The sequence below is a fragment of the Carcharodon carcharias genome, chromosome 20 (assembly GCF_017639515.1).
Source record: "Carcharodon carcharias isolate sCarCar2 chromosome 20, sCarCar2.pri, whole genome shotgun sequence".
In the NCBI taxonomy this organism is placed as follows: domain Eukaryota; kingdom Metazoa; phylum Chordata; class Chondrichthyes; order Lamniformes; family Lamnidae; genus Carcharodon; species Carcharodon carcharias.
This window is the reverse complement of record NC_054486.1, coordinates 73,578,593-73,596,920: the sequence shown is the minus strand read 5'-3', so window position 1 is coordinate 73,596,920 and position 18,328 is coordinate 73,578,593. Positions and strand designations below refer to the sequence as shown.

The 18,328-nt window shown below is 41.6% G+C and overlaps 1 protein-coding gene across 3 annotated transcripts; it reads left to right on the top strand.

Annotated features, from left to right (window-relative positions):
- The first annotated feature begins 727 nt into the window (after positions 1–727).
- On the top strand, positions 728–17,960 carry si:dkeyp-72h1.1 (uncharacterized protein LOC799956 homolog). Of its 3 annotated transcripts, none has more exons than XM_041215058.1 (4): positions 728–851; positions 2,298–2,385; positions 5,132–5,339; positions 14,316–17,960. In XM_041215058.1, the coding sequence occupies exons 2-4, from the start codon at positions 2,299–2,301 to the stop codon at positions 14,402–14,404; spliced, it is 384 nt and encodes a 127-aa protein (XP_041070992.1). In that variant the 5' UTR covers positions 728–851; position 2,298; the 3' UTR covers positions 14,405–17,960. The 3 variants fall into 3 exon arrangements, with proteins under 3 accessions (XP_041070992.1, XP_041070991.1, XP_041070993.1); XM_041215057.1 differs by lacking the exon at positions 728–851 and adding an exon at positions 1,136–1,486; XM_041215059.1 differs by lacking the exon at positions 728–851 and adding an exon at positions 1,592–1,610.
- Positions 17,961–18,328: the final 368 nt, after the last annotated feature.

Here is an 18,328-nt window from a genome sequence, read left to right as displayed (position 1 = left end):
AGTTTCTCCCTGTACTTGAACATCAAAGGTCTCACTCTCTCTCCCCTGAAATATCATGCAGATCCCTCGGAAAGATAAACATCCAGAATCGTACACGTGTGCAAAACTATAATCCCGGGAATGCTCCGTTGTGTTTATCAGGATAAGGAACATTCTCAGTCTATGTTCGTCGAGAAAATAAACATTTTCTCCATCAGCAATATGCATTCCATATTTAGGTTATCCCAAATCTACCCGTCAATCGGCTGATGAATATGGACCTAATGGGCGGTTTAATGTGTTTATCTTTGTATCTACTGTACTTAGTTCAGTATGAGACACAAGTCGTGTATCGTGACTTCCATTTGCTTCAATGTCTTATAGCAATCTGGTCAGTTCATTTTTAGACGAAAGTTCATGCTGGATTGTTACGGCTAGTTAAATGATCACACGATGAATGCCATTCTCAAATAGATTTCCGCGCCGCACCGGTTTAATCCTTACAGTTGTGAATATTTTAAACTTTAAAAAGGGCAAGGCTGAAGAGAGATGCAATAAGACGTCACAACCGCAACACTCAATTTAGACTTTAACCTCTTCAGAGACCAAGATTTATTTTCTGGGTTTCTGAGAAAAGGCGTCAACTGTGTTTTATTGTGCGGATCATTTGTAAAAAGCCCGACGGCAACAGGCGCATTGAAACACAGTACACGGGGACAGTGTACAACCCACAAATCTCCAGAACCCCCAGAGCCAGTGCTGAGATACCATTAAATACCGGGGCGGTTTGTCAGAAAGTAGATGTTCGTATATTAACGTCATCGCAAACTTAGAAGTCTGCTGCTGCGGTCCATCTCCCAGAGAAACAGTTGGTCAGTACTTTTAGATCAAATCAAGGTGCACACAGCTTTGAATAAAAGGGGCGTAAATGCATCGCCTTCTTAAGCCTAAAATAATTTCAGTGACAAATAATTGATTAAAATATGGCTATTACCATAATTTGTGTACATACGTTTAATTTTTCGATTCTTTAATTATACATTTTAGGGAGTAAACAGGCTGCTCCTTTTGATCTGATTCCCCGCACCATACATGGTGTTTGCTGGTCCCCTCGCCACATTCTGCTCATAGCTCACTGTTGGGTGTGATCTCTGGTGAGTGCCCAGCAGTGGGATCAATTGTACCGTGACTCCAGCTCTGCTCCTCTCCCTCACCATGCCTGCACACTGATGATGTGGATGTGTTGAGAAAGACACACACACACTCTCTCTCTCTCTCTCCCTGTGGTTGCATGGACAATTGCTGTCGTTCTTCTCGGGGCGCCTCACACTCACCAGGTCCTGTCAGCTGCAGCCGCCTGCGGCTAACATAAAACTGTCACCCATCAAAAGCGGCTACCGGAGACTGATCAGCGCAAATTAAGGTCCAAGAAACAGGTCGCCACACACCTCAGAGCAAGAACCAGCGGAGAGTGTGAGCAGCACCCAGGTGTATTTATTCTCTTAAGGTAAGAATGGTTGCTGTGTTTTTTGACTGTTCATTCCCATTGCGCTATCTACAGCAGCAGCAACGTGCTGGAGAGCAGGACCATTGCAATTCGGCGCACCGGGCGCCACGGTTGCTTATTAAAGGTAAACATTTTTGCTTTCTTCTCTCAACCATCGGTTTTTAAAACAAACCACTGATTGATTGAATCGAAGAAGCTTCTCTGGTGTTAGAATGGCGTCAAGCTGCTGCTCGGCGTCATTTGAAATATAATCAGGGAGTGTGGAGTTTTGGAAAATCATTTTATTTTTGGCAGCTTCATGGTTTTGCGAAATGTTCCCTCCTTGTTGGAATGTATAGGAGCGGCTTGCACCGAGTAAGAGGGTTGTTAAAGCGCACTGATTATTATGATACTTCTTATTGAAATTGGAATTGGATCCAGGTCCAGTCCTGTTTGCTGACAACAATAATCTTGCTCTGTGTTCCCATCGCCCTGTTCAACATCGCTGTTCAACCTCTCGTTTGAAAATACCAACCAGCTGATGCCTATTCCATGACAGCTACCCACCCGGCTCTGATCAGGGTGACAGCCCGCCTGTCTGCCGATCTAACTGATTGGAGTGGAGAGCTTTTCTCCCCGGCTATCAAGATTTTACCGATGAAGCATCCTGGATTTTTGTTTATTGTTTAATCGTTAACTTGTTTTATATTTTAAGACACCCCATTGCAGTAAAATTACATCGTGGGCTAAGTAAAAAAAAATGCCGATAGAATATCGAATGGTACATTGGCGTGTAGAATTTGTCAAACTCGTTTAGTACTCTGTGTTTCAGAATGACGGAAGTGATGAGCAGCTGCGAGCCTGTAATGGAGGATTTTACTTTAAACCAGACGCCAGAAGAGGGAAGGCTCCCCTTTCAGGTAATGCCTGGGTGTGTGTGTGTGTGTGTTGGGGAGGGTGGGGTGGGGGGTAGCAGCAGGTCAAGGTGCTCAGCAAATATACATTGTCTTAACTTTATATTTCTTCTACTGATTTCCCGCTGTCACGTTCTACACACCAGGTTGGCAGTCCACAGAAGTGACGGTTTGCTGCGAGCACACATGCGGGTTATCGCCTGTGTTCCTGGTTGAGTTTATTTTTGCTCCTGTCACCAGACTAACAGTGCGAAGAATCGTTTTAGCAGCGTACATTTTATCACCCCATTATAACCACATAAATAACAAGTGTATGAAACAAAGAATGACAACTTCACATATTTAAATAGGAACTATATTTGTTTGAACTGTTGACATGTTCCTATTATAAAGGGAAATACTGACATTTATTAACGATGACCAGTTTCTATATTCCCCAGAATTTGGCACTAAACTTAAGATCACAGCTTATCTGGAGGTTGCCCTCCAAAATGTCAAGATGAAATGGCTTCAGTCATTAAATGAATCAGAAAGCAGGAGGTGTTGGAGGAGGATTATATGCTTGACTGTGTCAAAGATAGCAGAGAGGTCAAGCAGAGATAATGCACTATCGTTATAGTCACAGAGAATGTGATTTATGACTTTAGGGGTGTTAGGGCTATTTTGGTGCTGTGGGGAGAGATGAACACCCTGTTAGAGGTGTTCAAATAGTGTGGGAGAGGTGGGCAGCGAACTAGAAGGTGACAACACAATTGACGACCCTGGCGAGTAAGGTAAGGCTGAAGAAGGAATGATATTTCGTGACGAGCAAAGGGATGAAAACTTTTTTTTGACCGGGGGTGATGACAGTTATTTTTAAGATAGGTGAACAGTGCTTGAACAGGAAACCACTTACAATAATCAGCTAAATATGGATCAGGAGGAGAAGTTGGTGTGACCAAGGGTTTAGGGAGAAAGGACTTGATAGGGAACAGGAGTGATGTCTTGGATGAGATGAACTTGGCGAAGGCATGGAAGGAGAAATTAGATGGACATGAGGGATCAAAACTACATTGGGGATGAGACATAGGAGATTAGGCTTAGTGAATGGGGGAGGAGGAAGGAGCAGATGGTTTCTATCGGTGATAAAGAAAGCCATTAATTCTGTGCACTTGTTACAGGGAGGCAGGAATAAATTTAAAGAGATGACTGGTATCAGGTAAAAGAAGTCAGGGATTATCTTTCCTCATCGGAATTAAACTTAACTAGTGGCCTATTCTTGTAGAGTCGCGTGTGATCAAGAAAGATCTGACAATGGATGGCTAAACCAAATGTATGCCAGATCAATCAAATCTGCATCCATTGCATTTAAAAGATAGTGGACAGGGGCTGCACGAGGGGGCATGATTGGTTTGCAAGATGAATGGTGAAGGTTTTCCTTTGGACAAGGGCAGCAACAGTGGGCTTGATGGAATAATTGAGCGAATCAACCATTGCAGGGCTATTAGAGCAAATGGAATTCCTAGGTTAGGAAGTATTGAATTTGCAAGCACAGTTTTAGGTAAGATTGAGGTGAGCTTTCTCCTCATAGGTGGATGCAGAAGTAGCTGATGGAGGATAAAGAAGGTGGATCAGGAAGGATACAAGGGAATGGTTGGAGACAGCCTTGTCAGTGATTGAGAACAGAGAGGCCACAGGAGCTGGTGTGGTCAAGGGGGATGGCTGTTAATATGAGTAGGAAAGTTTAGAATGAAATTTAGAGGAAATAGATAATTGAATTTGGATCAGAGAAGATAAAGAGAACTGAGAAGAAAATTGAAACTGCCTTGATGCAGAGGCTGAAGGAAGAAAGAAGAGTGGAGATTTTTGGAATAGGGGTTTAAATGTCTTTAAACTAAGCTATTGAGAAGTCCATGCAATGTACTTTCTGTTTGTTCAATAGAGAATTCATATTCCTGACCCTTAGAAACTCATCTAAATTATTTAAGTTTAGAGAGTTTGGGCATAGGTTGAAAAGACGCTGGGCTTACCGGTCCCGAGATTGCAGGGATCTAATTAATTAAAGTTACACAGCCTACAAGCTAGTCAAGCAAGGAAACATAAGTTACTCTGAAACGTCTGGATATGGAGTTTTTACCAGTACATACACTCCTTTCTGCTCCATAACTAAACCTGTCAAGGCAAAACTCATGGTCACTATCAGCTCACCTATCTTCCATTGTACAGACATAGTCTATGTTTAAGTGTATTTTTAACCCTGATAAATAATCAAGCTAATTTCTCCTTCAATGTAGAATGGAACTGAAGGAAATAAACATTTTAAACAGAAACCAAAACTGCAGACCTTGCAATATGTAACACTATAGAATTGAGGGAGCTTTCTCCATTCTGTTCAATTTCTATGCTTCGGAGGGGTGGGGGGTGGGGGAGGGGGTGGGGGGGGGGGGAAGGAAATTTAAATGATGTCTTGCATTCTTCTAAGTGGTCAAGTCTTAGAGCAAGCTGTCCACCAATTGTTTCAACTGTAAGAAGTGGGTGGCCTGGCAAGGCCTTGTATGTGGAAGAAAAATGAGGAGTTATCAAATTTCGTATCCCTATAAAAAGTTAACACACTGTAAACATATTTTGGCACATGCGCACTTTTTAAAAATGCTCCACTTTTGAATGATAAAAATCAATCAGCTTGAGAGTGGCAATTTCTTTTGTGGGAAGAATTGAAAAATACTGAAGGAGGAAAGGTATCAATAGCAATATTAATCTATTTTTACAACAGATATTTCCTGATCCCCATGAAAAATCTGAAAGATTTCCTAAGATGACAAAAAGATTGCCATCAATTGTGGTTGAACCAACTGAGGGTGGCGAGGTGGAGAGTGGAGAGCTGCGATGGCCGCCTGATGAAATGAATGTGTCAGAAGATGAGGAGCATCACCAAAGTGAATTAACATCTAAACCAAAAATACCAGAGAATGAAGAGGAAGGTAAAATATGCTTTTCTTACAGTTACATTTCTATAATTATTTTAGTTGATTGCCAAAGTTTAGTTTTAGGAATACTTAATACCAAAATAAACCACAGTTGAGAATTGTTTTGCTTCCATGAAAGAAGAAGAATTGATGTCCCAAGTCAACCTACTGTTCTTCTATATAATTTTTGTTTTTAAACTATATTTCAATATAGTTTGCTTTTCAAATTGAAAGTACATACGATAATGATCTTCTCAGTTGCTGCTTCCACTAAAGGTATCCCACATATCTACAATATAAAGACATATTCAGTCAATAGGACTGTCATGTTCAGAGTGCAGCATGCCTCATTATTGTGTTCTAATTATGAGTTATGCTTTATTACAGCAGAATCCTACAAAACACAAAACTTGTCCAGCAATGTTAAACTTCGGTCAGATTTCTGGAATCTTCTGAAAAATTAAATTACAATCTTTACATCACAATCTGCTCATTCATTCAACTATAAATTTGAATAGAACCAATTAACCTTCAATGATAATTTTTTTCCATCATTTTAAGGTTGATGAAATATGCTGGTCTTTCTAGATGAAATGCAGCAGTTTATTGACTATATATTGAACACATAAGAGAAAAGTGAGGAATGGCTGAGTCATTTCTTTGAATTCTGTACTTAAATCCTATCATCGATATTGGGCTAGGAACCTGCACAATAAGAATTAATAGGATATGACTTGTTGAAATCTTATGTGTTTATCAGGGCTTAACTGACTTACAGGGGGGATATAATGCTCTCCTCCGTGGCTCACTTGGTGGCCCGTGGATGGCCTTCCCGCCCAACCACCAATTGAGGCCCTTAAGTGGGCATTAAGGGGTTCATTCCACTACAGCTGGTATTAACCCAGTGGTGGGTGGGAAGCTCACCATGTATGGAGCATGACAATCAAATCTGGGCATGGTTGCTTGTGAGTTTCCAGGGTAGGGTCCTTTGTTCAAAGTCACTCAGTGCCTGATTGAGGGACTTGGCATCGGGAAGTGGGGGTGGTGGGGATGTTGATAGCCATCTCCTGCCCTTGTTGTCTACTGCCCTCCCTTCACTTTCTCTGTGACCCCCTACCACCATCACTCACCTGTGGCATCCAGCGACGATACTAGGCCTGGGTAGGTGTTGTACCAGCAGCAACCACCAGCTCTCCAATGGTGCTGCTGTTCAATAGAACTGCTGACCTCTGATTGGCCAGTATGTGTCTGCGTGACATTTAATTCAGCATGCCTTCCCTAAAAGAAGTAACGCAGGGCTCTCACTGGCTCTCCAGCCAGTGGGCAAGACCTGTTGCCACCATTAAATATTGCCCGCAATTTCAATCAGAATAAAGAAGTTACAAATAAAGGATATTTATTAGCAGTCTGGTATAGTTGAGACCATCATAAAGATTGACAATCAGATGCAATTTTATTTCACCTACTTGAAATTCCATTTGCCATATAATTCTGCTTTATCCTGGCATCTCCCAATCTTCTCTTGAATTATGCCAAGGAACAACACTGCAGGATCAGCCGCTCAGGTAGTTGTTCTTCATACTGTAGACGTACTGTGGTTGGATTCCCAGAAGGCATTTGATAAGGTGCCATATCAAAGATTATTCTGGAAAATAAAATGCATGGTGTAGGAGGTAACATATTAGCGTGGATAGAAGATTCGCTGGCTGGCAGAAAGCAGAGTATGCATAAATGGGTCTTTTTCAGATTGGCAGGATGTGACGAGTGGCGTCCCACAGGGGTCTGTGCCAGGGCCTCAACTTTTTATGATTTACATCAATGACTTAGGGAAGTGAAGGCATGGTAGCTAAATTTGCAGATGACGCAAAGATAGGTAGAAAAATATGTTGTGAAGAGGACACAAGGAGGTTGCAGATGGATATAGAAAGGTTGAGTGAGTGGGCAAAGATCTGGCAAATGTAGTTTAATGTGGGAAAATGTGAAGTTGTTTGTTTTGGAAGGAAGAACAAAAAAAGCAGAGTATTACTTAAATGGAGAATGGCTGCACAATTCTGAGGTGCAGAGGGATCTAAGTGTTCTAGTGTGAGTCACAAAAAGTTAGTATGCAGGTACAGCAAGTAATTAAGAGGCTAATGGAGTGCTATCCTTCATTATGAGAGGGATTGAACATAAAAGTAAGGATATTATGCTTCAGTTATACAGGGCATTGGTGAGACTACACCTCGAATACTATCTATAGTTTTGGTCTTCTTATTTAAGGAAGGATGTAAATGCATTGGAGGCGGTTCAAAGCAGGTTTACTAGGTTGATACCTGGAATTGTCTGGGTTGTCTTATGAGGAAAAGTTGGACAGACTGTGCTTGTTTTCACTGGACTGTAGAAGAGTGAGGGATAACTTGATTGAAGCATACGAGATCCTGAACGGCCTTGACAAGGTGGACGTTGAAAGGATGTTCCCTCTTATGGGTGAGTCAAGAACTAGGAGGCAATGTTTTAAAATTAGGAGTCACCCTTTTAGGACAGAGATGAGGAGAAATCTTTTCTCTCTGAGGGTTGTGCAACTTTGAAACTCTGCCTCAGAAGGCAATGGAGGCGGGGTCACCGAATATTTTTAAGGCGATATAGATACATTCTTGTTAGGCAAGGGAACCAAAGATTATCAAAGGTAGACAGGAATGTGGAAATCAAAACACAAGAAGATCATCCATGATCTTATTGAATGGTGGAGCAGGCTCGAGGGGCTGAATGGTCTGCTCATGTTCCTATCTCTTGTGTTCTTATGTTCTTATAATATATTGCATATATATTGCATTCGCAACAATCTTCAGCCAGAAGTGCCGAGTGGAACATCTTGGCCTCCTCTGGAACTCCCCAGCATCACAGATGCCAGTCTTCAGTCAACTTGATTCACTCCACCTGATATCTAGAAACGGCTGAAGGCACTGGATACTAAAAAGGCCATGGGACCTGACAATATTCCAGCAATAGTACTGAAGACTTGTGCTCCAGAACTTCCTGCACCCCTAGCCAAGCTGTTCCAGTACAGCTACAACATTGGCATCTACCCGGCTATGTGGAAAATTGCCCAGATAGGTCCTGCACGCAAAAAGCAAGACAAATCCATCCCAGCCTATTGCTGCCCCATCAGTCTACTCTCCATCATCAGTAAAGTAATGGAAGGGGTCACCAACAGTGCTATCAAGCAGCACATGTTTAGCAATAACCTGCTCATTGATGCCCAGTTTGCGTTCTGCCAGGACCACTCAGCTCCTGACCTCATTACAGCCTTGGTTCAAACAAGGGCAAAAGAGCTGAACTCCCGGGGTGAGGTGAGAGTGACTGCCCTTGACATCAGGGCAGCATTTGAGCAAGTGTGGCATCAAGGAGCCCTAGCAAAACTGGAGTCAATGGGAACCAGGGGGAAAGCTCTCTGCTGACTGGGGTCATGCCTATCACAAAGGGAGATGGCTGTGGTTGTTGGAGGCCAGTCATCTCAGCTCCAGGATATCACTGCAGGAGTTCCTCAGGGTAGTGTCCTGGGCCCAACCATCTTCACCTGCTTCATCAATGACCTTCCTTCCATCTTAAAGACAGAAGTGGGGATGTTCACTGATGAGTGCACAATGTTCAGCACGATTCATGGCTCCTCAGATACTGAAGCAGTCCATGTCCAAATGCAGCAAGACCTGGACAATATCCAGGCTTGGGCTGGCAAGTGGCAAGTAACATTCGCATCACACAACTGTCAGGCAATGATCATCTCCAACAAGAGAGAATCCAACCATTGCCCCTTGATGTTCAATGGCATTACCATCACTGAATTCCCCATTATCAACATGTTGGGGGTTACCATTGACCAGAAACTGAACTGGACAAGCCATATAAATACTGTGGCTACAAGAGCAGGTCAGAGGCTAGGAATCGTGTGATGAGTAACTCACCTCCTGACTCCTCAAAGCCTGTCCACCATCTACAAGGCACAAGCCAGGAATGTGATGGAATACTCCCCACTTGCCTGGATGAGTGCAGCTCCTACAGCACTGAAGAAGCTGATACTGTCCAGGGCAAAGCAGTCCGCTTGATTCGCACCACATCCACAAATATTCACTCCCTCCACCACCGACACACAGTAGCAGCAGTGTGTACCATCTATAAGATGTGCTGCGGGAATTCACCAAGGCTCCTTAGACAGCACCTTCTAAACCCACGAACATTACCACTTAGAAGGACAAGGGTAGCAGATAAATGGGAATACCACCACCTGGAAGTCCCCCTCCAAGTCACTCACCATCCTGATTTGGAAATATATCGCCATTCCTTCACTGTCACTGGATCAGAATCCTGGAACTCCCTTCCTAACAGCACTGTGGGTGTACCTACACCACATGGACTGCAGCAGTTCAAGAAGGCAGCTCACTACCACCTTCTCAAGAGCAATTAGGGATGGGCAATAAATGCAGGCCCAGCCAGCAAAGCCCACATCCCATGAATAAATTTTAAAAAAATTTGACCCTGGATAGAGAATGAACATTGGCAGACTAGATTCCATTCTCACCTGACATGCACACACAAATACTTTCCAGGAACTATTACTGGACCAGATCAGGATTCAGAAACCTAGTTGACTCTTTCTTCTCCCTAGAGAAGCCAATTGTCACTGCTGCATTTTGCATTTTTTAATAATGTTACAGCACAATGTACATATTACAATTATTGATAATATTTTCATTGAGAACAAATTGAAGTGGTGTACTGCTGCAATAAAGTATTGCGCTGAATTATGGTTTTGCCATACAATGGGCCAGTTGGAGTGAATCTGACAGCGTCTGCTCTTAGAGAGGCTTGTCCTTGCATGTCTAGATTTTTAATTTTTTTGCGTGGCAATTTGTTGAAATTGCAAGCTGATAACATCAAAGTGAGGGAAACAGAGCCTCTGGGACCTAAGTAAACAGGGCAAAAACTGTGTATCTCGTTAACCAATCAAATTGAAGGAATGTGAAATTAACAGCACAAGGACTGGCAAGGAAGTGTAAATTAGATTGGGTGAATTCAATCCAAGATCAGGCACAGAATAAGAAGTAAAGAGAGGTGAACATATTGGATTAAAAGAGAGAGAGAGAGAAAGAGACAGAAAGGAAAAGTTAAAAAAGAAACTACATGCTTATAATCTCTAACATTGAAATACAAGAAGGAATGAAACTGCTCTTGTAAGAATTAATTTTCAGTGTCAAACAGGTTGACAGCAGTAATTAACTCTTGTCATGTTATTAAAAGGATACTTGTGGCTGAACTTTACATGGTTATTCCTCACCCTGCACCTCCCACCCCACCCCCACCCCGCCAGTGGAAAAGTCAGTTGTGAGCCAACCAACTTTAAAAAAGGCTAAAAAAAAAAAAACTGCGGATGCTGGAAATCCAAAACAAAAACAGAATTACCTGGAAAAACTCAGCAGGTCTGGCAGCATCGGCGGAGAAGAAAAGAGTTGACGTTTCGAGTCCTCATGACCCTTCGACAGAACTTGAGTTCGAGTCCAAGAAAGAGTTGAAATATAAAAAAGGCTGCCTTGCAGTGATAATACATTGGAGGTAGCCTTAGCAAGGTGACAGTGGGTCTTCTGCCTCTCAGGGACAGGAAGTCCCACTCTTGAGAGTCACTGACCAATCTGATTGTTGGGAAGATGGTGGGCTGGCCATCTGTCCCATTTTATGTGCCCCCCCCCCACCCAACCACCACCACCACCACCCCCCACCCCCCCCCAACCCCCCAGCCTCAAACATGCCTGGTGGGGCATGTAAAATTCCCCTCTTAGATTGAAATGATAAGACTTAACTTTCTGTGCTTAGTTTTGTTCACACCTACTGAGTTAAGTATAGCAACTTTATGCTTTTAAATGCACGTCAATAGTGAGGCAGACAGCAATGTCTTTAGCCTCGCCGTAATTTTGGCTGCAACTTTAAAAAAAAATTCTCTTATGACTATGAATGTTACTGGCAAGGCCAGCATTTGTTACCCAGCCCTAACTGCCCATGAAAGGTGGCGGTGCACCACCTTCCTGAAATGCTGCAGTTTATGTGATGTAAGTACACCCACAGTGCTGTTAGGAAGGGGATTCCAGGATTTTGACCCGGTGACAGTGAAGGAACTGCGTTGATATGGTTCTAAGTCAGGATGGTGAGTGACTTGGAGGGAAACTTGCGGGCAATGGTGTTCCCATACATCTGCTACCCTTGTCCTTCTAAGTGGTAGATTTTGTGGGTTTGGAATGTTTTGTTGAAGGAGGCTTGCTATGCACACACTTCTGCCACTGTACATTGGCAGTGGAGGGAGTGAATGCTTAAAGTGGTGGTTGGGGTCCCGATCAAGAGGGCTCCTTTGTCTGAGATTGTAACAAGCTCCCTGATTGTTGGACTTACCCTGGCAAGTGGAGAGTATTCCATCACACTTCTGACTCATGCCTTGTAGATGGTTGACAGGCTTTGGGGAGTCAACAGGTGAGTTACTTTCTGCAGAATTCTCAGCCCCTGACCCACTCTTGTAGCCACAGTATTTATACGGCTGGTTGGTTAAGTTTCTGGCCGATGTTAACCCCCAGGATGTTGATCATGGGGGTTCAGCGATGGTAATGGTATTAAACATCAAACGAAGATGGTTAGATTCTCCCTTGTTGGAGATGGTCATTCCCTGGTACTTGTGTGCCACAAATGTCATTTATCACTTATCATCCCAGCTGTCTGTGGGCATGGACTGCTTCAGTATCTGAGGAGTAGCAAATGGTACTGAACACTGTGCAATCACCAACAAACATTCCCACTTCTGACTTTACGATGGAGATATGGCTCAATGAGTATTTCAACACAGACAAGAGGAGGAGCAATAGAACTGTGAGTCATTTCTCCATATTGAGGTTAATTTGGAGCACAAATCAGGTTGACTTCTGTTTCCCATAAACTAGTTCCAAAAATGCTTTGCAGTGGTATGAGAAGGGGTTGCTCCTTGCTTGACTTCAACAGCAGCATTTAACAGGCTTGGGTTGGGAATTCTGCAGTGAGTAACTCACCTCCTGACTCCCCAAAGCCTGTCCACCATCTACAAGCCACAAGTCAGGAGTGTGTTAGAATATTCTCCACTTACCTGGATGAGTGCAGCTCCAACAACCCTCAAGAAGCTGAACACCATCCAGCACAAAGCAGCCTGTTTGATTGGCAGCCCATCCAGCACTTTTAACATTCATTCCCTCCACCACCAATACACTGTGTGCCATCTACAAGGTGCATTACAGCAACTAACAAAGTCTCCTTCAACAGCACCTTCCAAACCTGCAAACTCTACCACCAAGAAAGACAAGGGTGGAGGATATCTGGGAACATCACCACCTGCAAGTTCCCCTCCAAATCACACACCATCCTGACTTGGAATTGTACTGCCATTCCTTCACTGATACTGGCTCAAAATCCCGGAACTCCATCCCTAACAGCACTGTGGGTGTGCCTCCGCCGCATGGACTACGGAGTTCAAGAAGGCAGCTCACTACCACCTTTTTAAGGACAATTAGGGATGGGAAATAATGCTGGCCTAGCCAGCAATGCCCACATCTCATAAAAGAATAAAGAAAAATGGAAGTGTACAATAATTGTTTTCTCTTTTGTAAGCAATTGCATATATTTTTCTTCATTGGATTAGAGTTTTGTTGGATTGGTGGAATAAACATATGTTTACGACTGTTCTTTTAGTGGAATGTGTAGTGTATGAATCCTCCTCATATTAGCATTAAGCTTCAGGAGGGAAACAGATAAAGTAGCAAAGAAGGACATGAATCAGTCCATGTCCAAATGCAGCAAGACCTGGACAACATCCAGGCTTGGGCTGACAAATGGCAAGAAACATTTGTGTCATGCAAGTGCCAGGCAATTACCATCTCCAACAAGGGACAATCTAACCATCGCCCCTTGACATTTCATGGCATTACCATCACTGAATCTCCCAATATCAACATCCTGGGGGTTACCATGACCAGAAACTGAACTGGACTGACCATATAAACACTGTGGCTACAAGAGCAGGTCAGAGGTTAGGAATCCTGTGGCGAGTAACTCATCTTCTGACTCCCCAAAGCCCGTCCAACATCTACAAGGTGCAAGTCAGCCTTGCTCCACTTGCCTGGATGAGTGCAGCTCCAACAACACCATCCAGGACAAAGCAGCCCACTTAATTGGCACCCCTTCCACAAACATTCACTCCCTTACCACCGCCGCGCCGTAGCAACAATGTGAACCATCTACCAGATGCACTGCAGGAGCTCAACAAGGCTCCTTAGACAGCATCTTCCAAACCCATGACCGCTAGTATCTAGAAGGGCAAGGGCAGCAAATACATGGGAACACCACCACTTGGAAGTTCCCCTCCATGCCACTCTCCACCCTGGCTTGGAAATATATCACCATTCCTTCACTGTCATTTGGTCAAAATCCTGGAACTCCCTCCCTAACAGCAATGCAGTTGTCCCTACACCACGTGGTCTGCAACGGTTCAAGAAGGCAGCTCACCACCACCTTCTCAAGTGCAATCAGGGATGGTCAATAAATGCTGGCCTAACCAGCGAAGCCCACATCCCTTGAATGAATTTTAAAAAAAGGACAGTATCACTTAATGAATCAACGCAGCTGAATCAGCCCTGGTAACCTGTAGAGGATAGATGTTAACCCCACATTTGTCATTTTTTTAATGAAAATGCTCATTTTCTGGAACAAAATAAAAAGCATATAAAGTTTGCTTTTATATATAAAAGAAATAGTGCCATTTGCACTAAGTGTTATTTGTAATATGCAGCAAAATACTTTTTTTATATTATTTTTTATTTTTCTACTTCGCTCCTGAGAAAAGCTTGGACAACTTTGGATCATGCATGCATTCAATATTTTTCTGTCTGATTATAATCATCGTGTTCTATTTTTTAGTTATAAAGCAAATAATGTTAATTCTGTTCATTCTAGATATATCATCACAGCCCAGTCAAATACCGGAAATCGAAATAGACTATTCTGATCAAAGAACATCAGAAAACTCAAATGACAGCAGCTAAAAGCTGACATGACCTGACTGGCATCCCACTGTGAATGTTTGGTCACAGACTGGAACCTGGTATAGAACCTCAAAAGGGATTCTGAGTCAACAGACATGTTTTTCAAAAGGCTTAATCTGAATGTTTTGCAGTTACTTGAATTTCTGACATTATTTATATATGTGGTGGTTGATGTTACATAGAGATAGTATTTATTGTTTATATATTGTCTGTGTCTTAAACCTCAAGCATTAAGTATACATTTAAGCATTATGTTCCTATTTGATCAGCAATGTCTTTAGTTGCCTATATAACTACAGATGTAGTGGCTGCTTTTGCTCTTCCTCTTCTTCTATGTCAATCACCACACCTGATCCAGATATTACTTAAATTGGAGTAAAATACTCATTATTAGCAAGTATTCACTAGTGTTCCACACCTATTAGTGTAAATGTGAAATAAGTTTAAAAAAGCTGATTAAACAAATTCTGTCATAAGAAAACAAGCTAATATTGTTCACTTAGGTGCAAACACCATGGATGAATTTTGAGTTTTGGAATGCCAAGGACTATTTGCTGGCCAGGTTCTGGAAAGTTACAATGGTTAAACACTGTGATTTATGAGCCTAAGATAATGTGAACAGAAATCAATTAGCAATTTGAGAAAAACCCAAGTTTGAGGTCTCATTATTCTAAACCTTTTCCATTTGCAAGTTGACACAGCACAGCCTGTTCCCAGGCAACAGGAGAAATGAGTAGCATGGAAATGAATGGAGATAGCAGAAGAAAAGTAATACAAGGACACACTGAAGGGTGCTGCTACGTCTAAACTCTACATGTAGACTATCACATATTATTTTCAATATTTTCTATGGAAAGTGTCTTTTATATTTGCGTTACAGTTCATTTTGAAATCATAAGTCTTCAGCTCTTTCCAGCACCCTTGCAGCTAAAAAAGTATGTTTAAATGCCATAATTTATTTGCAGAATACCAGTGAAAAATTAGGCAGATTTTCATTCATCTAATATCATTCAATTATATTCAGTATAAAAAGTTTAACAAACTGATTTTACAGATGTTATCAGATAGATATATGATAGGTATATGAGGTGATGTCAGATACAGGAGAATATTTTAAAAAGAGTCAGAAGAAATTCAGCACTGCAAGGACAGAGTCTATTGGAAATTGTGTAAGTCATTAAATAATGCTAAAGGTGCACAATTTGAGCAATGCACCAGACTTGGACTGGCGACAGCATCATGCTGAGGGAGCCCGGCTACAGTGCTGTGCTACCAATTTCATCATATCAGTTTAAAAATTCAAAACATAATGCCAGTGAAGGAGCCACACATCCTGTTCTTGAGCTCATCCCAGATACTGTTTTCATTTGGACCTCAATCTCCTATATTCAGAAATCCAGCATCACATATCCATGTCAGAAATGCCACCTAAATTCTAAAACAATCTTCTGTTTCTAAAAAGTTCCTTATTTGGTTATCTTTGATTGGAAAGGGGGATTCAGAACGTTTCGTTGATAACACCATTCCTTCCACACTTAGACTTGATTTGTTATATTGGCACAGGAGAATAGAGCTTGATTTAACCAAGACCATTGATGTTTAATGCAGCAATATAACAACGAAAAAAGTAAGTGGTGGTCGTGCCAATTTAAACCACATATTATTTTTAAGTTAGCATTTACATGCGTTATTTATTGGGAATTAAACTAAAAGGGTTTGAAATTCCCATTATTTAATGTTCACTAGTCAATACACACAGATGGCAATGAAATGCATACTGTACCAGAGAAAGATTCATATCATGTTAGATAACTTTCATCTCCAATGTTCTCATTCACTTATCATACTTTGATTCTGTGTTATTCTACAAATTTGGAATAAGAAAAAAATGACCAGTGTTATTTGTTACTGTACAAGATTGTGTTGCAATCTTCCTTGAAACATTTTAGGTTCAAAGCTCTTATACATTCTGAACAGAAAATGATACAATCTGAGAGGGATGGGGAAAGGAACATAAGGCAGGGAAGCTTGTTCTGTCAGGTTTTGAACACTTGTTCCCTGGGAGTGGAAATTCCTCAGGAAGTTGGGGGTTGGAGACCTGCACCACTCCCTCTCCCAGTGCATGCCCAAACTAAATTCTGGCAGCAGTGGAGTCTAGCAGCTTTTAAAATGTCAGTTTCCCAACTTGGAAAACAATACATTTAAATCTTGGACCTTTCAGCCCTCTTTTTATTTTCGTCTGGCTTTGCTATGCTGTAGCTAGGTGCTACAGTGAAATTTGTCCCCCCTCTTGTGCTGGGACAAGTGTTCTAGTGTGCCAAAATGATGCAAAGTATCTAAGTTGACTGACTCCATAATTTCTGAAGAGGGTCAGCACCTGACCCATTGATGGGCAGTAGCCCTGCACACAGCTGTACACTTGACAATGCAGAGATCCACCAGAATATTTGTGCCCACTGCCAACTTACACAATGGTTACATTTGTACTAGGTTTATGATTCATCCTCACATCATGATGGTGATGTAATTTTAATGATTCCTGATATGATTTAACATATTCTTAAGCGTAGCCTGAGTTTACATCATTACACTGCTGCTTTCAATTCTTTCATCCTTTACATCAATGTGGTTGATTTGAATATTTTCAATTTATTACACCTTCTAGGAAAACTTAATCACAACTCTATTTCTTAATTGTTGGGTTCATTTTCAACCTTTTACAATATCATGAAAATAATTTGCAACATCCTTCTTCCTTTTGCTAAATGACAGCAGTTATCAAAAGCAGGCTGGCTTCCCTTGCAACCTGTAGCTCAATGTTTGGTCCTTCGGGTGCATGCATGTATCCAGCTAAAAGGAGAGATTATCTGCACATTACGAAGGTTACTTCATTCGTGCTGACCAACTGAAAACAATACATGGAGCTCAGTCCTTGTTGGGACAGGACTTCTGCTGATGGTCACTACCAAGTTCAATTAAAAGGAAGGTGCAAATATCAAATGTGTAAGGTGTAACTCTTTTGTGGCTAAAACATTTGAGAAACGTAGATTACTCTTCCCAGTGGCTATATCCATTTGCATACTTAAACAAAAACACCATTACTGTGTCATACAGTGAAGGAAGAAAGGCAGGGATACCAAATACAGGTGATAGGATAGTCTTCTTCCACCGCATGTTTGAAATTATATTAGCATTCAAAAATGAGGCACTGTTTGAATCATCGTCTGTTCCTAAAGCACTCACTTATTTTAGTGAAAGCTCTGCACCTTCTATTTTTTGTGCTATAGCAATAGAACCTCGTATGGCAACAAAACATAACTCAGTTCTCAATTCAGTGACTATTTCCAATTCAGTACCAGCCTTGAAAATATTTGTGCACATTTGTGATACTGTACCTGAAAAAACAGGTCTGACTTTGTTTCTAGTAGTTTATTTAGCAAGAGGTGTATGTGCCACTTTCTTGTTTCTACAAATCAACATTTCTGATACTCTGCTGAGCTGTAAGTACAACACAACATTTTGTGCATATGGTTTCAAAATAAAATTAATTAGAAAACTTTGTCTTAAATTGTCTTTTATTTTCTTACTGATAAATCAGACACTTCATTAGGTATATAAAATTTAACTAGAAAACTCTGGTATAAACAGACATGCTTCTTGGTATCTGAGAAACATTCTTTAAAAATTTATTACTCTGGGTAAAGTAATGTGGTCAAAAGGTTTCAAGTAACTGCTTAGTATATTTCCAGATGATTGTAGTATTGTTTAAAGACTACATTAAAATATAGAATGCAAATTGCTCTCTCATGGCAATGTTTATATGTGAAAACTGCCCTTTAACTGTTCTTTCCCGCTCTTCAATTATTTGTATCAAAGAGCATAGGGAATAGGAGCAGGATAGGCCATTCAACCCATCGAGCCTGC